Source organism: Dendrobates tinctorius, unplaced genomic scaffold, assembly GCF_039654945.1.
Source record: "Dendrobates tinctorius isolate UK_male_01 unplaced genomic scaffold, ASM3965494v1 ptg000010l, whole genome shotgun sequence".
Lineage (NCBI taxonomy): Eukaryota > Metazoa > Chordata > Amphibia > Anura > Dendrobatidae > Dendrobates > Dendrobates tinctorius.
In genome coordinates, this window is record NW_027361678.1 from 7,539,809 (window position 1) to 7,564,118 (window position 24,310).

At 43.6% G+C, this 24,310-nt stretch overlaps 1 protein-coding gene across 1 annotated transcript in view; it reads right to left on the reverse strand.

Moving 5' to 3' along the window:
- The window catches only part of LTK (leukocyte receptor tyrosine kinase), a 273,250-nt gene that overhangs the window by 62,766 nt on the left and 186,174 nt on the right, over positions 1 to 24,310 (reverse strand). The window contains exon 4 of the mRNA XM_073586357.1: positions 15,813 to 16,041. Within this exon, the coding sequence (XP_073442458.1) occupies positions 15,813 to 16,041 (229 nt within the window). The remainder of the gene's footprint in view (positions 1 to 15,812; positions 16,042 to 24,310) is intronic.

Genomic DNA, 24,310 nt, shown 5'->3' on the forward strand with positions numbered 1-24,310 from the left:
TTAAAGGTAAAAGTTATAAGACCATCTCCAAGCAGCTTGATGTTCCTGTGACTACAGTTGCACATATTATTCAGAAATGTAAGATCCATGGGACTGTAGCCAACCTCGGTACTGCTACATGTATAACTATGTATTACCGCTCATTGTTCAATACCATTGATCCGAATTTACTTCATAAGAAAATGGTAGCTCTTGGAGTCCCTCTCAACTTATGCTTGTGGATTTATAACTTCCTGACAGCCAGGATACAGAGTGTAAAAGTTGGACCATTCACTTCGGACACCTTGGTCACAAACATCGGGGCACCTCAGGGGTGTGTTTTGTCCCCATTACTGTTTTCTCTCTATGCGAATGATTGCATCTCTTCAGCAGACTCAGTAAAAATCTTGAAATTTGCCGATGATATGACACTGATTGGTCTCATCAGGGGAAATGCTGAAGACTTGTATCGGAGTGAGGTGAAAAGAATATGTGACTGGTGTAAAGCCAATAATCTTGTACTCAACACTAAAAAAACTGCTGAGATGGTTGTGGATTTTAGGAAAGATCAACATGAGATACTTCCAATCTACATCCATGACGAAGTGGTTCTTAGGGTCACAGAGACCAAATTCCTTGGTGTTATCATCTCTCATGATCTTAAATGGGGAAAAAACATGGATGCTGTTATAAGAAAAGCACAACAGAGGATGTTCTTCCTGCGTCAGCTGAAAAGATATGGTTTGTCTAAGAATCTGCTGATCTTATTCTTTAATGCTGTCATCAGATCTGTGATTTGTTCCTCTCTGATAGTCTGGTATGGGGGAGCCACTGTGCATGACAAACTCCCCTTACAAAGGACTTTCAGAACAGCAGAGAGAATTATAGGTTCCCCCCTGCCTAAAATCCAGGATCTTTATGATAAGAGTATTCGATCCCACGCATTGAAAATTTCATCCGATCCCTCTCACCCGGGACACTCCTCATTCCAACTACTCCCTTCAGGACATCGCTTCAGAGTCCCCAAATGCAGCACCAACCGCCATATGAACAGCTTCTATCCACTCTCTGTTCAACAATTAAATCGTAATGTGTAGACTATATACTGTATCTGTCTTGTTAGATGTTACTTGTTGTATCTGTTGTTATATATTATGTTGCCTCTTTGCCACAAAGAATTCCTTGTATATATGTAATATGTACTTGGCGATAATAAATTTGATTTGATGATTTTGATTTGTTTATGGTATTGCCACGATTGTGTTACCATTTTATAGAAAACTGTAATATATTGCCTTGTATTCCTGTGTTATAGTATTGAAGATATTATATGTGTTTTGTACATGTACAGTTAGGGAAAGTTAGTGCATTAGGGAAGGGCACTCTTAGTACATAGTTTCCCCATAGACCGGGTAGATGTAATTATGTTGTGGGCCACTAGATGGAGGTATACTAGTGGGGCCTGATAGGATGTTCATAGAGGGTTAATTGTAGGAGGGGCTGCTGGGAGTTAAGGTTAGTGCTGAAGAGTAGTTTAGTCAGATGGGGCCAGGTCACCCAAGTGTCCACATGGGCTATAGGCCCGGACAGCTCGGCAGCCACGTAACGTTAAGTCGTTATAGCCCACGTTACCCACGGCCACTGCAGGTCTTTGCAGTGGGTCAGTACAGAAAAAGGAAGATGTGGCGTCTGATCACCTGGGCCAATACTTTTAGGGCAGAAGTTGGCTGGACTTGAAATGGAAGGAGCTGGAGCTTCGACGAGATCGGTACAGATGGGCCGGATGTTTTACCAGGGGCCACCAAATGTAGTGACTGATGAATTCGTGTCTGGGGTGAAAAAGGCTGAAGGAAATGTCAATATAGCGAGGTCAGACCAGGAAGGAACTGGGAAGCAGTCAGAGACGGTCCGGGTGTGTACTGCACAGAAGTGACAGCAAACAAGGGAAAGGTGAGGAAGCAAGCAAATATTATGATGTACCAACTGTGGATGTAACATGCGAAATCCTAAGTAAAGAAAGTATTAAAGTTGTCTCGGACTGTGTCTCCATTGATGTGAGTCGCCTGAAAGAGGCACACTTATGGCCTGGGAAGTGCCCAGGTGAAGATGAATCTGGAGATGCAGGTATGCCAAGGAGAATTGTTTCATGTAGGGAAAGGACTGGAAACAGCTGCTATAGTAATACAGGTCATGACCACAGTCCTGTCCCTCCCTTACACATGGAGGAGGCTCTGTTATGTTCTGGGGCTGCTTTGCTGCATATGGCACAGGGAGTCTAGAATCTGTGCAGGGTACAATGAAATCTCAAGACTATCAAGGGATTCTAGAGAGAAATGTGCTGACCAGTGTCTGAAAGCTTGGTCTCAGTCACATGGGTCATGGGTCTTGCAACAGGATAATGACCCAAAACACACAGCTAAGAACACCCAAGATTGGCCAAGAGGAAAACATTGGACTATTCTGAAGTGACCTTCTATGAGCCCTCAGCTAAATCCTATTGAGCATCTTTGGAAAGAGCTGAAACATGTCATCTGGAAAAGGCAACCTTCAAACACGAGACAACTGGAGCAGTTTGCTCTTGAGGAATAGGCCAAAATACCTGTCCAGAGATGCAGAAGTCTCATTGACTGTTACAGGAATCGTTTGATTCCAGTAATTGCCTCAAAAGGTTGTACAACAAAATATTACGTTAAGGCTACCATAATTTCAGTCCAGGCCTATTTCATGAGTTTTATTTTTTTTTTAAAATTCTGTGGAAGCATGGTTGGAAAGCAATGTCTGACTTTCATTTGTTATTTTTCATAGATTTTTTATTTATTATTACTTTTGTCAGATTCAAGTTATTTCTGTCACCATTGTGGGTTTTTCTGTCATTAAGCGAGGGGCACCAACAATTTTGACCACGTGTGTATGAATTATAAATATTTATAACAAGTACTGAATGTTGTGCACACACACGGCAGCCCCGCCCTGCCCCAAGCTTTATTTAATTGTGCACCTGTGTCTGGGCCAACATCGCCCTTCATCTATGTTTGCTGGTCGGGCAATGTGTGGAGGCCAATCCTGATATGTCTATGTTCAGACCTGGTTGGCCTTCATCTGCACTTGCTTCATCTGGCTTCATGGGAGCGATCCAGTAATGTTCAGGTACAGATTGCACTTGATGTGGTCATGCTCTAAATGTATTTAGGAGGCCGTAATGGCACAGCATTTATTAAAAATGTAGAGTAGGACCCCCCACATGAGATTGCCTTGGCGCGGCGGGGTGGCTCAATTGAATTGATCAATTTTTTTGCTAAATATCTCATTTTTGAATACAGCTAGATATTATGTGCATATGCACTCCAATTTATGCATTCTAACCTCAAGCAGTGCTGGCTTCCCCCCCTATTTTCTTGTTGTTGGTTTGTGGCTCACCACCACTATTGCCGTGCACGCTTGGTTATGTCCGCTGTTATTTTTCTGTGTTCATAGTGATGGATTAGGCTGCTGTGCACACACACGGCAGCCCCGCCCTGCCCCAAGCTTTATTTAATTGTGCACCTGTGTCTGGGCCAACATCGCCCTTCATCTATGTTTGCTGGTCGGGCAATGTGTGGAGGCCAATCCTGATATGTCTATGTTCAGACCTGGTTGGCCTTCATCTGCACTTGCTTCATCTGGCTTCATGGGAGCGATCCAGTAATGTCCAGGTACAGATTGCACTTGATGTGGTCATGCTCTAAATGTATTTAGGAGGCCGTAATGGCACAGCATTTATTAAAATTGTAGAGTAGGACCCCCCACATGAGATTGCCTTGGCGCGGCGGGGTGGCTCAATTGAATTGATCAATTTTTTTGCTAAATATCTCATTTTTGAATACAGCTAGATATTATGTGCATATGCACTCCAATTTATGCGTTCTAACCTCAAGCAGTGCTGGCTTCCCCCCCTATTTTCTTGTTGTTGGTTTGTGGCTCACCACCACTATTGCCGTGCACGCTTGGTTATGTCCGCTGTAATTTTTCTGTGTTCATAGTGATGGATTAGGCTGCTGTGCACACACACAGCAGCCCCGCCCTGCCCCAAGCTTTATTTAATTGTGCACCTGTGTCTGGGCCAACATCGCCCTTCATCTATGTTTGCTGGTCGGGCAATGTGTGGAGGCCAATCCTGATATGTCTATGTTCAGACCTGGTTGGCCTTCATCTGCACTTGCTTCATCTGGCTTCATGGGAGCGATCCAGTAATGTCCAGGTACAGATTGCACTTGATGTGGTCATGCTCTAAATGTATTTAGGAGGCTGTAATGGCACAGCATTTATTAAAAATGTAGAGTAGGACCCCCCCACATGAGATTGCCTTGGCGCGGCGGGGTGGCTCAATTGAATTGATCAATTTTTTTGCTAAATATCTCATTTTTGAATACAGCTAGATATTATGTGCATATGCACTCCAATTTATGCATTCTAACCTCAAGCAGTGCTGGCTTCCCCCCTATTTTCCTTTTACTGAATGTTGTGTACCTCTGTGTATATGAGCAGTACATTCAGTACATTTTTTAAGGTATATACAGTAGTTATTTCTTCACATTGAAACCATAGAGAGCCAGTGTAGTATTACGCAGCGCCTACTTAAAATAATGGGTAACTATGTCATAAAAAATAGTCTTCTTTTTAATATATAACCCAAATAAATAAAATAATTGTTGTTCTGTGCTAAAGTAACTTTGTGCCATAATGAATGAAATGAAGCAGAAGTGGCCACACTCTTGTCGACGTTTCATATTATAATAAATTACATTAAAAGCAGCCTGAGAATCATCTTACACCGACCCAGCTCCACAGACCGGATCGGCACGGAGGACCTCTTAAGTGCTATACTGTGCTCACTGTGACCCTTTTCAGCTGATGCCCAGAAGACAAAAGATGGATTTCAAATGCTTATGCCCTATTGGTTCTGTTAAAACAGCAACAACAAGATGATGAATTTTTACTGGAAAGGCCACTGGCAACATTGAAAAGCACTTAGACAATATTTAAGACATGGAAGAAATATCCAAAATGCTCCAAAATGCATCTACTGCTCCCATTTTTTTCCCACACTGAACTGGCAGAATCAAGTTATGTAGATGCTAGGTTAAAAAAGTTTGCTATATTTAATGTCAACGTTTTACAAGATACTTTATAAACTATACTTTTTAAAGCTGCATAAATAACAATTTCCTAAAATGCAACTGATCTAGAAACACAAGGGAGTTCACATTTTCATCATGGCTCTTTTTCAGCAGCCTCCAGTCTGTAAATGGTCTCCAGGTTGTGTCCACTAAAGCAGAGTTTCCCAACTCCAGTCCTCAAGGCCCACTAACAGGTCATGTTTTCAGGATTTTCTTTGTATTGTGCAGGTGATGCAATTATCACCTGGGCAATATTAAGGAAATCCTGAAAAGATGAACTGTTGGTGGGCCTTGAGGACTGGATTTGGGGAACCCTGCACTAAAGGGCATACGGCAACGCTAGCCTCGAATATTGGGGCATCAGTCTGTAGATATAAACCAGGCTCAAAAAGCGCTTGTTCCCAATTATCAGTTTGCGAAAACATGTCATCGATTGGATGAAAGAGCAAAATGTAATGGTCATTGCTAATTTTTGACCACACCAAAGTTAGTTTTTTAAAGTAGTTTTACAATCCTTTAAACACTGCATCCATGTTTGGACGAATCGAATAGTGACGCATATCCAGTGACCTGATCATCACAAAGGTCAAGCAGTGGTGAGGAATCTTGCTTCAAGCTGCTGGTCATCAACTATATTATGCCAAATTTTTATGACTCCACATGGTGCGCCAGGGTGGACACAGACAGGCGAAGACCCCTGTGCAAGAACAGGTCCCTTTCAGTGTAATATCTAGTCATGATGCACAATTTCCCCTATTTTGCCGATGGTAGTGGCCCTCTTCTTCTTGGCACAGGTTGCACCAATGGTATGACCGCCCCTGGGGGTCTCAATAGCCCAGGATTCCACCACTCCTCTCAAGCCCAGCTAACAGTATACAGATTTCCTTGAGAAAGGCCTCCATGCAGGTCGAAATCTCAGACCACATCTGTTTTCCTGGAGCCAGCTCTTAATAAACTAGACGAGTTGCGAATTAGTCAAGATTCTTGTGTATTTATGCGCCGATTAATCATTTTGATAACAGAAGCAAACTGCTAAAAATGTCCTGATGGGCCATGGGTCTCTTGACCTGACCTCAACAGCTTTATAGGCATATATGATGCTGTTGAGTTAAGGTTCATGACCTGTCTATGCTTCGGGGTCTGTACTCGAGCTGTGAATGTTGGATTTGTTGAACCAGTCTTAGGAACATGAGTGTAAGAGTTTACAAGACCAAAATGTTACTACACTGGCACTGGACTGTTCCTACATGTTACGAAAAGTGGAAGCAGACACTGTTACTATGAGGCTGAATGCGGAGGGATGCTCGGCACAAAATCAATGGGTAGTGAATTTCAGATACACCGGTGATTGCAATTGATTTACAGCATAACTACAGTATGATCTTTTAGCTGTAGGACATCTCAGATTAGTCAGCCCTTTGGGATTTTTATCAAGAATAACTTACAGACCCCTAAGTGGATAAAATATGAAGTCGCAGGAATCTCATTTTAAGAAATAAACTATCTTCAGTCATTTAAATGAGCAATGTCAAGCGAAAACTCTACAGGTAATAAGTGCTAGAAAAGGACAATCAGCCTAATTAAGAATGGCTGCTCTTTAAACATCACCATATATATATATATATAGTTACATAGTTAGTATCGCTGAAAAAAGACCCATGTTCATCCTGTTCAACCAAGGGATGGGATGGGAAGGGATAATGAGAATGGGGTTAAGTACATCTATAAATGCATGATCTAAAGAGCAGATTTTCAGGACAAGAACTTTACACATCATACACATGGACATAAGTATTCATGTTATTCTCTCTAAAAAAAGCATATAAACCTTTATTGAAACTATTGATCGTTCCCGTTGTGATCATCTCCTGAGGAAGATCACAGATTGTGAAACTTAATATTAGAAAGAAGAGTCAACCTATCATAGAAGTGTGCAATCCAGTGAATACTGGCACACTATATGAACCGAAAATAAGTATTCTGTAAAAATTGAAAGAAATATAACAAATTCATTAAGAATAAGAATTATTTTATGAAACATAAAGCCACAATGTAAAAAAAAGAACATGAATCAGAAAAGTAAATTAAAAGACTAAAAAACAATGTGTTGGAAGAATAGACTAATAATTAATGCACAAAATATAAAGAAAAAGCCAAATAAGTGTAAATGATTAATAAATTAATAATACAGACCAGACTGTAGAATTGAAAATGTACTATCTCTCCACTATTCACTTCAATGCACGTTTCGTGTCAGCTTCCTCAGGGAGTGACGTTCCCAATAAATTGACTTCAGACCGCTTTCTTTTTATTAGTATATTATGTACATTAATTAATTGGACTATAATTCCCTCACCTTGATTTTTTTTTTTACTTTTGTCTTTTTTTGATTTGTAATTTTTTCATGGTGTCCTTATGCTTAATAAAATTATTATTATTTTTAATGAAGTGGTTATATTTCTTTCAATTATTGCCTTTTTGGAATATTTTTGTTTGTTTTTTTTACTCCACAAATTAATAGTTTTCATTGTAAATGAACTAGTCTGCCATAAAGAGCAGATTTTTGGATCCCAAGTGTTGATTGAACTGGATCAACATTCAGGACAAGAATTTGACAGATGTACATAAGTATTTCTGTTTTTTTTTTTTTAAAAAGCATATAAGCCTTGATTGAAATCATCGACAATTCCCTTTATGACCAGCTCATGAGGAAGACTATTCCACTGATTAATAGTTCTCATTGTAAAAGAAGTCATGTCTCTTCTGAAGACTGAACCTTTCTTTCTTCAGACAGAGGGAGTGCTCTTTTGTATTTTGAGGGGGTTTTACATTAAACGCTTTTGACCATATTTTTTGTATGGGCCTTTTATGTACTTATTACTTATCATGCTCCCCCTTAGACATCTCTTCTCAAGGCTAAGGGTGGGTTTACACTAGCCAAGGGCTACGTTTGCCAATCAGTAGTCATTGAACCTCATCTGCTACATGGATGCGCAAACTCTCAGTTTGTCCAACTCATCTTATAACTTATGAACTTCGTCCATAGACTGCACTATACTACATACTGTAGCTTGGTGTCAGCTAGAAAAATAAAAACAACACTATAAATCCCCTCTTCAATATCATTAATAAATAGGCTGTGTAATAGCTGACCCAGCACTGAAGCTTGGGGGTCGGTCCCTTACAACAGGAGACCATTCAGAGAAGCAGCCGTTCGCCACTACTCTCTTGGTCTTTGAGCTAGATGATAAACCTTACTTTCTGAGTATATAAACCTTATCCTTCTTTCTTCGGGTAGAAAGAGCTGACAAAACACTTCTGCAGAATATCTACAGCAGGGTGATATAATATGTATGTGTATTGATGGTGAATGGGTTGGGAATAACTGTATGATAAAAATAGTCCTACTGGCGTCCTAATGGATTGACTGCGATGAGTAAGAGATGACGTCATGCTGCCGCTTATGTCCAACTGTTTTGGTCACGATGTTCTCGGATGTGCCAATTAAAATCACACTCAGATCAAAGCTAATGCAGCACAGAGCCTGCACTGCAGTCACTGCTCCACGGCTCCTCCGAGCCAATTCAATTTTATTAATGGAATCAGAAACTTTGTCCCTTCCATAAGCGGCCAAGACGTATCACACTGCAGCAATACTGCTCAGAGCACAGGAGAAAGGACCGTCCTGCCATGACTCCTTATTGATTTTCTGTCTGATTTATGTAAAGTGGTTAACAATATTCTACTTGTGAATGGATGACGCTGAATTGAATCTAGGTTTACAACGCAATATCCAAATGACCATTACAACCATGTTACGGGTAATGCTTATATCTCAACGTAAAATTGGTCACCTTGATTTTTTAAAGTTTCATGGGTATTAAACCTATTTTATATATTTTGTATCTGTTTATCTGATTATATAATGGATCCAAGTGAAGAAACTAAAGTTTTAATACCCATGTACATTTCAGTTTCCACCATGAAGCCTTTTTCCAAGACCTTTTTTTATTCGAAAATCTTAGCAGGAATATTGCTCCCCCAACTAGAGACAGGTGCTGCCATTATTTGAATCTATTTATCTACAATTGTAACTGTAGCCATCACACCAACAATAGTGAAAAAATAGTGGTTTTAATGGCCCAGTGCGACAATGTTTTGTTTAAAAAATGTAAACTTTTCTCAAGCCACATTTTTCACATTTAAAACCATTTAACTGGCCATTACAACCACTAATTGTCACGACTCTGTTGTCAGTTACCCAGGACCAGGGGCTCTTTCCCTGTCCCTAATGCTAGTGAGCGCCCTAGCTCGCCTTGCTCCCCGGGATACTTTTGATGGTGAAGATGCCGGATAAATGCACTAACCGCCTACTCTAATGACCACCAACAACCTCCAGCCATGCAGCATAAGCTATCTCTGACAATGAGTACTAGCCAGGACCCAGATTATGTAGGAGATGGGAGTTTCTAACAGTGCACAGCTGAGAGCCTTGGCTCCAGGAGCTCTCAACAGAGCAGATTAACCCCTGCCCTGCCAAAATAAATTTACACTGTTTAATAAGAAGGTGAAGTGCTTCTAATCAGTGCAGGAGTTGGAGAAATCAGATGTTGTGTTCTTCTGGCTCCTCTCTGTTACAGTAAACCCGTTACACTAATGTTTCACTATTTTTGGTGTGCTGCCTGCAGTTGTCCTTGGTATTTAGATGGTTTGGTCGCTGCTAGTATTTTTCTCCTTCTTTCTGGTTAATTTTAGGAACACGCAACAGAGTAAATGATCTGTTGCATCAGAAATGAGAACAGAAGCAGATGTGCACCACTGATTATTATGGGCTAAGTCTGGGTTCCAGTTTTTAGAATCGAAAAAAGATGGAAATTTTCTGCATCCAGGACTTTTTGGCCATTCTAAAAAACATACACCAAACGAACCCCATCAATGGGGCCCACACTGCCTCTGTTTGCACAACTGATGTCACAGATAACTTATTCTGTTTCACTGTTCCCAGAATAGAAGAGTCAAACATACAGAATGTGTGAATGGAGCTTTATACTGAAAGTCTGCTCTCTGAAGCACTGGGTGATATAGGTATGTTTGTATGTACAGTATATATTAATGGCAATGTGCTTGCATCCTAAGAATCACATGCAGGCATTAATATTAACCATCCACACTGTTTAGAATCCGCTACATAAGTATATTACTGTAGGTTTTTGGGCATTCACATTATCTATCAGAAAAAAAAGAAGCAAAACTGACCAGCACCTCCCAACAGAATAAAGCAAGTGAGAACAGGTGCAAGCTGTTATGACTGCATAATATAGAGACCAAAGCATACAGCAGCACTATGTAATCACTGAGATGCATGCAAACACTAAATATATGAAATTTGGACTGCATCACTGCTATACGAAGAATATGCTTAGCGCACAAATCATTTTATAAGTATATACAGTATTATATAGCAGTGATGCAGTCCAAATGTTATATGTTTAATGTCTGCATACATCTAAGTGCTTACAGGGTGCTGCTGTGTTCTTTTCTGTCTATCTATCAGTGTATTGCCTCTATCAATCTCTAAAACACATGAGTTGTTTCTACTCATTATTTCCACTGGGAGTCTATAAATTGCCTCCATCCACTTTTCTCACTAGGCTAGAAGTATGGAATCTGGGATGCCCTTGAGGTGTGACCAACGAAAGTCAATGGTTCACCGCACACTCATAGGGTTGATGATGCGAAACAAATAACATTTATTATAGTCCATTAAACAAAGCCAGTCTTACAAAGGTGCGAACATAGTGGTCATGTAGGGTGACAATGATAAAGAATAGCGACAGTAATTATAGCACAGACGTTTCGACCCTCCTGGGTCTTACTCATTGAGCCGCTGTGTATAATGGACCGGACGCGGGAGCGACACTGTTTCCACTCAGATCATCAGGTCACCACCAAAGTTTGACAGCCATTTTACTAAGCAATGTCTTTTTATGGGTCCTTCTGACAATCCCTCTATGGATTGAGCATCCGGTCCATTATACACAGCGGCTCAATGAGGGTTGAAACATCTATGCTATAATTATTGTCGCTGTTCGTTATCATTGTCACCCTACATGACCACTATGTTCGCGCCTTTGTAAGACTGGCTTTGTTTAATGGACTATAATAGATGTTATTTGTTTCGCATCATCAACCCTATGAGTGTGCGGTGAACCATTGACTTACGTTATACTGGGGCTTTTCAGCCCATTACACCAGCACCTCGCTCTTTAGACAGAGTGCACACTATTACCGTGATTTTGCTTGAGGTGTGACCAGTGACGGATTATAATGAGGTCAATCTGGGTGGTAGCCCAGGGCCCAGCGGTGTGGGGGGGGGGCCCACCAGCCCAAGGAAAATTGCCACGTTATAATCTGCTACCATAGCGTCATGCCCCTCCATGTACCGACCCCTTCCTCCCCCTCCCAGACCCACTGACCACCGCAGCGCCAGCCCCTCACTGATAAATCCCTGCTCTATGCGCACAGGACCTGTGATGAGGTCACAGGAGGGGAGGAGTCAGGGGTTACATGATCAGGGGCTTCAGTGGAGGCCCCTGATCATGTGACACCTGACTCCTCCCCTCCTGTGACCTCATCACAGGTCCTGTGCACACAGCCCTCAATGTATTGTATGTGGGACTGCTGTGCTGGTTGTCATGGTGCTGGATGAGGGAATTATGTGAGGGGTCAGGAGGGGTTTACAGGGTTGATGTAGCTGCGTGTGTGTGCGAGGTGTACAAAGCAGAGCCGCGCGTGTGCGAGGTGTATGGAGCAGAGCTGCACGCGTGCGAGGTGTACGGAGCGGAGCTGTACGCGTGCGAGGTGTACGGAGCAGAGCCGCATGTGTGCGAGGTGTACGGAGCGGAGCCACGCGTGTACGGAATGGAGCCGCATGTGTGTCCGAAGTGTACGGAGCGAAGCCGCATGTGTGTACGAGGTGTACGGAGCGAAGCCGCGTGTGTGTACGGAGTGAAGCCGCGTGTGTGTACGGAGCGAAGCCGCGTGTGTGTACGGAGCGAAGCCGTGTGTGTGCACGAGGTGTACGGAGCGGAGTCGCGTGTGTATGAGGTGTACGGAACGGAGCGCTGTGTGTACAGAGCTGAGCCATGTGTTTACGGAGCCGCATGTGTACAGAGCGGAGCTGCGCGCGTGCGAGGTGTGCGAAGTGGAGCCGCGCCCGTGTGAGGTGTACGGAGCGGAGCCGCGCGCGTGCGAGGTGTACGGAGCGGAGCTGCGTGTGTGTACGAGGTGTACGGAGCGGGGCCGCGTGTGTACGAGGTGTATGGAACGGAGCCCTGTGTGTACAGAGCTGAGCGTTTACGGAGCGAAGCCGTGTGTGTACGAGGTGTACGGAGCAGAGCCGCGCGCGTGCGAGGTGTATGGAGCGTAGCTGCATGTGTGTACAGAATGAAGCCGCGTGTGTGTACGAGGTGTGCGGAGCGAATCCGCGTGTGTGTACGAGGTGTATGGAGCGGAGCCGCGTGTGTACGAGGTGTACGGAACGGAGCCCTGTGTGTACAGAGCTGAGCTGTGTGTTTACGGAGCGAAGCCGTGTTTGTACGAGGTGTACGGAGCGGAGCACGTGCGAGGTGTATGGAGCAGAGCCGCGCACGTGCGAGGTGTACGGAGCGGAGCCACGCATGTACGGAGCGGAGCCGCGTATGTGTATGAAGTGTACGGAGCGAAGCTGCGTGTGTGTACGAGGTGTACGGAGCGAAGCTGCGTGTGTATGAGGTGTACGGAGCGAAGCTGCGTGTGCGTACGAGGTGTACGGAGCGAAGCCGCATGTGTGCACGAGGTGTGCGGAGCGAAGCCGCATGTGTATACGAGGTGTACGGAGCGGAGCCGCATGTGTACGAAGTGTACAGAGCTGAGCCGTGTGTTTACGGAGCGGAGCCGTGTGTGTACGAGGTGTACGGAGCGGAGCTGCGCGTGTAAGAGGTGTACGGAGCAGAGCCGCGCGCGTGTGAGGTGTACGGAGCGGAGCCACACGTGTACGGAGGGGAGCCGCGCATGTGTACGAGGTGTATGGAGCGAAATGGCATGTGTGTACGAGGTGTATAGAGCGAAGCCGCATGTGTGTACGAGGTAAAACAAAAAGCACATGGCTTTCGGGCCTATGTAAGTGATATGGTGTTAATGTATGATTGGTGAGGGCATGGTGCAGAAATGAAGTTTTTCCAAGAAAGGGCAGAGGGATTTTGGAAGGTTCGCGTGGTGGAGGAGGAGCTAGGGTGGAGGCGGAACTGAGGGTGGAGCCTGGGCGGAGTCTCAAGGGGGCCCCATAAATTTTGCCAGTATGGGGCCCCGAATTTCCTATTGGCAGCCCTGATGAGGTTTACGGAGTGGAGCCATGTGTGTACTGAGTGGAGCCATGTGTATGCGAGGTGTACGGAGCGAAGGCCTATGTATGAGGCATACAAAGTGGAACTGTGTGTGTATGAGGTGTGCGGAGCCATGCGTATACAAGGTGTATGATGGGGAGCATTCATACCTCTCAACCGTCCCAGATTTTGAGAGCCTGCCCCACTGCCCCGACCGGGAGCTTACTTTTCCCGTGGACACAGGAGTATACGGCGGAGCCCCGAGGAGCACTTGAATACTCGCACGTGACATTGCACGTGCTGGAAGCTGACCGGAGGAGATTGTGACGGAACCATGGAGGCACTTCAGGGAATGCTTCAGATCATCACCATGTCCTATGTCCTCCTCTGACAGCACGGACAGCGGGATCGCCTTGGGAATGTCGGCCATGTGAGTGGATCATGATATGTCCTGCACCAGGAGGCTCAGGTGGGCACTACAATGTGAGGCGGGCTCGTATAGTATCTTTATAGAATCTTTCTTTCTTTCCCCTCTTTCCTTGCCTTTCTTTTTTCTTTCTCTCTGTTCTTTCTTTCACTTTCTGTTCTTTCTTTCCCCTCTTTTTTTCTCTCTCCCTCTCTGTTCTTTATTTCCCCTTTCTTTCTTTTTTTCTCTCTTTGTTCTTTCTTTCACCTCTTTCTTTCTCCCTTTGTTCCTTCTTTCCCCTCTTTCTTTCTCTCTCCCTCTCTGTTCTTTCTTTCTTTCTTTCTTTCTTTCTTTCTTTCTTTCTTTCCCCTTTCTTTCTTTCTCTCTCTGTTCTTTCTTTCCCCTCTTTCTTTCTCTGTCTGTTCTTTCTTTCTCTCTCCCTCTCTGTTCTTTCTTTCTTTCTTTCTTTCCCCACTTTCTTTTTTTCTCTCTGTTCTTTTTTTCTGTCCCCTCTTTCTTTCTCTCTGATTTTTTCTTCCTTTCTCTCTGTTTCTTTCTTTCTTCTTTCTTTCTTTCTTTCTCTCATTGTCCTTTCTTTCTCTCTTTTTTCTTTTCTCTCTCTCTCTGTTCTTTCTTTTCCTCAGTACCAGTCAGTGTGCCTACAGTACCAGCCACTGTGCCCTCAGTACAAGTCAGTGTGATCAGCAGTTCTAAATGAGGGAGGTTGGGGCGTGGACATGGGTGTGACTAGTTGTGAAATGGGTGTGGTCGGGCAGCCGGTAACCAATCATCATAGTGGAAGTCATCTGTTTCCATCAACTTTGTTATATGTGGGCAGTGGGCACCTCTAGTAAGGTGGGCACTAGATGGCGGGTCTTGTCACCTCTGCCTCACACATAAGTTACTATGAGGTGTACTTTATTCCTGCCACATTTCTTTCTTGGCCTACTGAGAGAAATGTTTTGACCAGTTGAAAGTTATACAACCTGAGGATTGTGCATGTGTGCGCTGCCCGCATATATATAAATTTACTTACTCCGACCCCTATATAAACCCTGCCCCTCCGACCGCCGTCCATTTTCCCATGCTCCTGTTCCAATCCTGGGGTCTTTTTTGGATCACCCTTGGTCCTCCACATGTTGAACATCTGGGTCATGATTAACATTGCGCAATGTGCGCTTGTTCATCGCCAGATGCAGCGTCGTGTCCAGTGTGTGAGGAGACGGCGACTTGTCTGTGGCGTTAACCCCTCTGCTGACATGTTGGGCACAGCCTGTGATGAGGAGCATCTCTTCCTGTGTATCCGGCCACAGGCTGCACATCGGAGGCTGCTTCTTCTATCTGGGCAAGTTCATGAAGCAGAATACTCTGTGTGACTCATGTGAAGTAACTTGTCTGACAGGTCATGGGTCCAGGTCAGCAGGTGATTGCAGACTATTAGCTGGTTTCGATGTTAGGTACAGGTGAGTCATGACTAGATGTTGGGTGGAAGCCTTCCAGTATTTGTAAGGCCTTGTGCACATGCTGAGTATTTGGTGAGTTTTTACCTCAGTATTTATAAGGCCTCGTTCACACGCTGAGTATTTGGTGAGTTTTTACCTCAGTATTTATAAGGCCTCGTGCACACGCTGAGTATTTGGTGCGTTTTTCACTCAGTATTTGTAAGGCCTCATGGACACACTGAGCATTTGGTGTTTTTTACCTCAGTATTTGTGAGGCCTCGTGCACACGTTGAGTTTTTGCAGGGTTTTTTAAAACTAAGTGTTTAACCCCTTCCCACCCCTTGACGCACCGTATGCGTCATGAAAACTAGTGACTTCCTGACCCCTTCACATGACTGGGAGGCCCATAGAGTCTAAACAGCCCGGGGCCCTGGCTACCCTTAATCCACCCCTGGGTGTGACCCACCTGTTGCCAACTGTTGCCTCCTTGAGGGGTGGCAATAATACGCTGAGATTAGACTTCTCCTTGTGCACAGTAACCATTAATGATCGCACCGTGGACTCTTCCATTGAGTGCAGGGACAATTCCAACTGGCAAGTCCTAGAACTTCTGGGAAACAACGGACTGAGCAGTCGAGACACAACACAAGGGTCTTGTAACTGTGTCTGACTTGTGTTCAGAAATAGGATTCCATCTGCAAAACAAAGCAATACAAAAATGACAATAATTATGCTGGACAGTGTAGAATGGGAAGTCTTTACTAGAGTTGAACGAATATGTTCGGAATTGGTCGCCAAATCTGAATTTGCCATATTCATGCCATATTAGTACCTTAATCATGCCGAATTTATGTTTGACGATCGATTCCAAACATATTTGGTCATTTCTACTCTCATTGACTCAAATGACGTTCAGCTGTGTTGCAGAGACAATATTCGCCACCGATCATAATCGGAACCAAATTTTGAAAAATTCGCTCAACTCTAGTCTTTACACATTTGATGCATTGATGCATTGTTTGAGATAGACAGTAAGTTTTGTCTTTTCAGCAGTCTTATTCTATTCACAGACAGAATTACAATGATTGATAACCTCTATATACAATGGATAAGACAGGAACCACCATTCACAATAGGTGATGTCACAGCTCACCTCCTACTCTTGTACTCTTGTATAATGACTGAACACCTCTACATACAGTAAATAACACAGGATCCACCATTTACAGTAGGTGATGTCACAACTCACCTCCTCTCCTGCACAATGACTGATAACACCTCTGTATACAGTAGATAACAAAGGATCCACCATTTACAATAAATAGGTGATGTCACAGCTCACCTCCGCCTCCTGTACAATGACAGATAAAATCTCTATATACAGTAGATAATACAGGGTCCACCATTCATAATAGGTGATGTCACAGCCCACCTCCCCCTCCTTTACAATGATTAATAACACTACTATATACAATAGATTATATCTAACACCCTACATTTTTATCCACACAAGAGTGCCAGACTTCACTTTTCTCATTGTATTGTTAATCATGTTACAATGATGCAAGCTGCCTACCAGAGGAAAATTAACTGTATTCCTCTCGGGAGCTGCTGGTGTTCGGTTATAGAGACGCGCACAGAGCGGCTACAGTAATAGATCACAGCACTGTCAGTAGCTGCGGTAAGCACTCCCCAACATTTTGATTGACAACCAACTCTGCACAGATGAGCTGGCCCACGAGCTGTCAATCAAAGTCCTGGGGCGTCCGGATAGAACAGCGGACATCAGAATGAGGCCTTAAGTTGATGTTTTTTACATTTGGTGTTTAAAGTCCTTTTAAATTATCAGATGATTCTTCCAGCCCCTACTTTTCTCCATTCAACTTCTTTTGGTAATAACACTTTTCATATTCTTTTGTTGTGTGTGATTTTAGTTTAAAAAGCATGCAATTTTACCAGAAAATAGTAATAATGTGTTTTTGTATTATTTCTGAGTCACTCAAAATGGTATTTTTTCTATCTTCATGGCTCATGCAAATAATGAGTCTATGTGAAACCAGTCACATTTAGGCTGTGTGCCCACGATGCGATTTTTAAGCGTTTTTGCCGCGATTTTCGGCGCGAAAACGCTGCGAAAACGTTTAAAAATCGTGTACAGAACGCACCCCATGCATTCCTATGGCATTCCGCACATGCTGTGCTAATGCTGCGCTTTTTTCCGCGGCAGAAACGCATCGCGGAAAAAATCGCAGCATGCTCATTCTTTTGTGCGGAATCGCAAAGAATTGCCGCGATTCCGCACCCATAGGAATGCATGAGAATCGCTTACTTCCCGCATGTGGCTATGCCCACCATGCGGGAAGTTAAGCGTCTCATGTGCGGTTGGTACCCACGGTGTGGAGGAGAGGAGACTGTCCTCCAGGCCCTGGGTACCATACCCCTGTAAAAAAAAGAATAAAAAATAAAAAATCGGGGTATATTTACCTTCCGGTGTCCCGCGCTGCCATCCCGGGCCTCAGCGTTCCCAGTAATGCCTTGCGGCACGGTCCTGTGATGACGTGGTCTCGCGAGATCGCTATAGTAACGCGAGACCAATGTCATCACAGGTCTCGCAAGGCATCGCTGGGAACGCTGTGGCCCGGGATGGCAGCGCGGGACTTCGGAAGGTAAATATACACCGATTTTTAATTTTTTTATCATTTTTAACATTTTATCTTTTACTATTGAGGCCGCATAGGCGGCCTCAATAGTAAAAACCTGGTCACACTTGTCAAACACTATGTTTGACGAGTGTGACCAACCTGTCAATCACTTTCCAAGCGATGCTTCAAATCGCTTGGAAAGTGCTTGATAAAATAGCAGCAAAATTGCGAACAGAATCGCGGTAAAATCGCTGTGAAATCGCGCAGAAAAAAACGCGCGATTTCTGGGAAGGAGTCCGGTTTTCAGTGTGCGTTTTAACACGCAACGTGGGCACATAGCCTCAGTGTAAGTGAGGCAGGAACACTGGGCTGGGTTCCCTCTCCCACTCACCTGAGGAAGTGACCTGATCTTACTAACGTCCATATGCAGGTTCTTTCAACCTGTAGCCGAGCAGGATACCTAAGCCCTCGCTTGCCCTGCACCTATCCCTAAGTAAGGAATTAGCAAGTGAGGACACTGGTCCCACCACTGCACTAAGACAACACAAGGTAAGGATAGACAGACAGCAAAAGGAACAGGGTAACAAAAATGCAACACTTAGTTTTCTGCTGTAAAACACTGCACAGCAGGATAACGACACCAGATTCACCATAAACAGCTGAGGCACCACTACTGCCAGCAAGCTCCTTCTCCCAGCATGGTCGCTGCAGAATGAACTCTAACACTGACTGTCAGCTGATGCATCAGGTGACCTTTTGAAGGAAGGTGGGCGTGGTCACCACCTGCATCAGCAAACTCAGCAGCAATGTAATTACACCAGCAGCCACCGGGCGGAAAAAAACTGTCATTAACCCCCGATGGCCTGAAAGGAAAAAAGTTTTAATGTGAGAATCCAGATCTGCCACGGATCCAAAAATGGATTGTGACAAGTGACCTCAGGACTGTGGGAAAATGCTAGTGACGAGGTCATGGCAGTTCATGCTCACTGTATTCACAGCTGATCACCGTGAGAAAATTCCATTCCCTTTTTTTCCATAAAATAATCTTTTATTCATTAAATACATGTCCAGAATTTTGCACACACAATATACCAGTTGCATTTGTCACTGACATGTATATATCTACCTATTCTATATAGATTTACTGTATGTAATCCATCTCTCCTATCCTGTCGGCCCCTGCAGTGATTATATATATACATTATATATATACACAGGGTTTGGACAAAATAATGGAAAGACCTAACGTTTTGGCATCATAATCTTCGAACATGTTATAAACATGCAAACCGTGACATATGGTAATTTTTTGTAGTTGATTATTTGTGTTATGTGATATGTGTATGTAAATTAACTGTTTGTTTTGCAGAACTGTAAGAACATTGATGAAAACCTGACACCAATGGCAGACCTCTCGGATTTTCAAAGAGGCCAAAATGTTGGTTCTCTTATGGCAGGCGCTAGTGTAACAGAAAGTGCCCAAATGCTTTGTGTGTCAAGAGGTACTGCCGAAAGTCGAAGTTGACTGAGAGAGACCGTCGGACTCTAAAGGCCCTGTCACATTAAGCGAGATCGCTAGCGAGATCGCTGCTGAGTCACTAGAACTGTGACGTTATAGTGATCTTACCAGCGAGATCGCTGTGTGTGACAGTGACCAGCGACCAGCCCCCCTGCCGGGTATCGCTGATTGTGCCCGAAATGTCTGGACATTTCTTTGGTTGCTCATGTCCCGCTGAGTCGCTTGTATCGTCACGATTGACACCTAGCCTAACGACCTCGTTAGCGACTCAGAAGCAAGACAAGGCGGGGATTAGCGTTCCCGTTTCCACGCCTACCTCGGCTCCGATTGGTGGTCACTACAGCGTCCTGATTGGCGGCCTTCCTTTTAAAAGAAGCTAACAAAGTAGCGCTTCAGTTCTTTGTTCCTGACCCGGGTGTGTCCAAGTTGAGATCCTGTTTTTGTCCAACGGCTGTGACTCCATTTTGGATTATCTGCTTTTCCATTTTCGTTGCTTCTCTAGCCAGTTAATGGTAGGTATTTTTTTAATGAAATGGAGCGCTAGTACGTCACCTTCTTTTAAATGCACGGCCAATCAGGACGCGGTAGCGTTCACCATTCAGAGCTGAGAGGGCTTGAGAAAGGGAGCGCAATCCACGCCTGTGTAAATACAGCGTCACACAGTACATCCCTCATCGAGGTGTGAATCGTCAATGGAACATGCAATGTGACAGGGTCCCAACAACCACCAACATAGTTACAAAGGTCGCTATGACACGCTAGATCGTTGCTCCGTCGTTGGGTAGATTGGACTGTCTGACATCTCAATAGCGACCACATAGCGATGCGGCAACGATCCCTGTCGTGTCGTATCGCTGTCGGGATCGTTATAGCGTCGCTAGGTGTGACGGGACCTTAAAGCGAATTGTGAGAGAGGATCGCAAGACCACGGCTCTGAAAATCACTGCTGAGCTCAATGAACACCTACAGAACCCAGTTTCCATGAAAACTGTTCATCGGGAGCTGCACAAATCTGGATTCCACGGAAGAGCTGCAATTCGAAAACCGCTGCTCTCACTGATAAATGTTTCCAAGCATTTAGAGTGGTGTAGAAACCTCCAGAATTGGTCCCTCGAGCAGTGGAAACATGTGATATTCTCAGACGAATCATCGTTTACCCTATTTCCGATCTCCGGCTGAGTGTACGTACGTTTGGAGACAGCCGAAAGAAGCTTTCCATCCAGACTGCCTTCTCCCAACCGTAAAACATGGTGGAGGTTCTGTGATGATCTGGGGTGCTATTTCGTGGAGATCCATCGGGCCAATGATATCCCTTCATGGAAGAATTAACAGCCGAGATTATTTAGGCATTTTGGGCGACCAAGTGCATCCTATGGTTCAAGCACTGTTCCCGGAGGGGAACGTCATCTTTCAGGATGATAATGCACCAATTCATACAGCTAGAATCGTTAAAGCATGGCACGAGCATTTCATCTGGCCCCCACAATCCCCAGACCTCAACATTATTGAGCATTTATGGTCGATTTTAGAGATTCAAGTTAGACGTTGATTTCTGCCGCCATCTTCGCTCAAAGAACTGGAGGGTGTTTTAACTGAAGAATGAGCTAAAATTCCTTTGGAAACAATTGACAACTTCAAAAGCAGTTTAAGCGGGCACCATCAATAAATAGTACAGAAATATAACCTAATGGGATCACCAAATTTACATAGAGATACTATAGATTCTAAATAGAAGAAAGACTATGCAAAGAAATAATTTAGGATCACCACACTGATAACTAGTAATTGTGAAAAAAATCATAAATTTTTATTGTACATCAGGTCATGAAACACTACACACAGTAAAAACATTTAAAAACAAAGCAAGGGACTATAGCAGACAAGAAGTCCCATAGTCCACAATATGTCCACCAACTGCCTGTGCAATATACAAATAACATATAAATCACTATTTAGTAGTAGTATGCTGCTGGTTGTTCCATTTAGGTAAGACCATAGGTTATGTAGAGCAAAACCCGATACACAGTGGTTATAGTATACTCAGGTAGAGTGTAATATCATATCAAGCATAATACCTGAATAAATGACCACACAAAGATTATGTTTAATCCTAATAGTCAGTGGCTCTAGCAGATCAAAGGTGAAGTACTAAGAGATGCACTAGCCCTGATTAAAGTATAGCCATACATCACCATTTCCCTGTCAGGGTAAGTATCAAAGTCCTGTCACCCAGTCATCTCAGTCAGCAGTCAGACAGGCAGCCCATCAGGTGGCATAGAGAAACCCACGCGTTCCGACACACAGGGTGTCTTCCTCAAGGTGAGGAAGGTGAGGAAGACACCCTGTGTGTCGGAACGCGTGGGTTTCTCTATGCCACCTGATGGGCTGCCTGTCTGACTGCTGACTGAGATGACTGGGTGACAGGACTTTGATACTTACCCTGACAGGGAAATGGTGATGTATGGCTATACTTTAATCAGGGCTAGTGCATCTCTTAGTACTTCACCTTTGATCTGCTAGAGCCACTGACTATTAGGATTAAACATAATCTTTGTGTGGTCATTTATTCAGGTATTATGCTTGATATGATATTACACTCTACCTGAGTATACTATAACCACTGTGTATCGGGTTTTGCTCTACATAACCTATGGTCTTACCTAAATGGAACAACCAGCAGCATACTACTACTAAATAGTGATTTATATGTTATTTGTATATTGCACAGGCAGTTGGTGGACATATTGTGGACTATGGGACTTCTTGTCTGCTATAGTCCCTTGCTTTGTTTTTAAATGTTTTTACTGTGTGTAGTGTTTCATGACCTGATGTACAATAAAAATTTATGATTTTTTTCACAATTACTAGTTATCAGTGTGGTGATCCTAAATTATTTCTTTGCATAGTCTTTCTTCTATTTAGAAACAATTGACAACTGGTATGAATTCATACCTCGGAGAATTGAGGCTGTAATCGCCGCAAAAGGTGGACCTACACCATATTAAACTAACTTTTGTTGATGTTTCCAGGTGTTTCCATTATTTTGTCCAACCCCTGAATATATATATAGTATATATATGTGTGTGTGTCACTGACATATATATATATATATATACACTGTATATATACATATATACACTGTATATATATATATATATATATATATATATATAGTATATGTATTCCATGTGTATATATCTATTCTTTTATAACCTGTCAGTGTGAATTTACTGTACAGTGCACATGAATTGCTGGCTTTACAAAGGACACTGGTGCGTATTTATCGCAAATAACACAGATGGTCCTTGTGGTGGGCGATTTTTTTTTGCATCCATAGACTTACATTGGCGAGTCTCGGCTGATATACGCAGCAAATCGTAGCATGCTGTGATTTCCCTTGCACGTATAATACAGCCAAGAAAAAAAATGGTGATGGGAGCTGCCCCATAGATTAACCGCGGTCCGAGTGCTATGCGATGTTTTATCGCATAGCATTCATCGGTATTCCTCGAAGGTGTGACTCCGGCCTAAGAAAAGCTTAAGACATGAACTGTTTGAAGACGATAGAGTTATGAAATCCTTAGGCAACATCCAGATATTTTTAACTATTTTGTTGCTGCACAGTGTCTATAAAGCCTTTATCTACCCAACTGCTCTACAAAAATGTTACAAGTCCATCAAAGCTGATGCTCCCTGCTCTCCTTCTAAGTGATAGCAGCAGGAAGGGTGTGATGACACAGCATTTAATCTTAATTATCCGGACATCTATTTTCAGTAGGCCAGGAGGCATAGACTATGATCTTTATGTTGACTTTTGAATTTATGTGTTTTTCTTTAGTTGACCAAGAAACACAGACTATTGTTCATATGAGCCTTTAACGTTGACTCTTGAGTTGATGTTTGTTGCAGCATATTGTGTTGTTATCTTGGATGACAGGGACACAGAGTAATTGAACAATAGATATTTGTTAATATGTCGATTACAAATTGTACCAGACTAGCTAGTTTGCTGACCTGCAAAATAAAGAAGGATGAACTATGCAGATTGATTAAACACTCCAACAATGAGAGATAAACTCATTCCACCTCCCTCCTGACCTGTGGATGATGACCTGAGCCACAGATGTTGGTATAAAAAGGGATTTCTGAATTTCTTTTGTTCTGAAAGGAGAATTAAATGACTTGCCAGGGCAACACCCAGGACAACATGGCTCCATCAAGAGCGACACATATTTGACTTTCTACAGTATGTCAGCTTAGGAAACCATATCACCAGCTGGAAGAACACAAATCTGCTCCATTGAATAACACTGAACTGATGGATATGTTTGGGGAAGTTAGGATTGTGGCCCTACGGTCACCTAATCCCATGGAGACATTTGGAGAAGCCAGGTTGGAACCATCCAGTCACCTGCTCCATGGAGACGTTTGGGGAAGTCAGTATTTGAAGACCACGGTCACCTGAGCCCCATGGATACGTTTGGGGAAGCCAGGTTTGGGACGTACTGGTCACCTAGCTCCATGGAGATGTTCGGAAAATCCAGGTTGTGACCCTTTGGTTACCTGGCCACATACCTCAATGGAGCGCAATCCACGCCTGTGTAAATACAGCGTCACACAGTACATCCCTCATCGAGGTGTGAATCGTCAATGGAACATGCAATGTGACAGGGTCCCAACAACCACCAACATAGTTACAAAGGTCGCTATGACACGCTAGATCGTTGCTCCGTCGTTGGGTAGATTGGACTGTCTGACATCTCAATAGCGACCACATAGCGATGCGGCAACGATCCCTGTCGT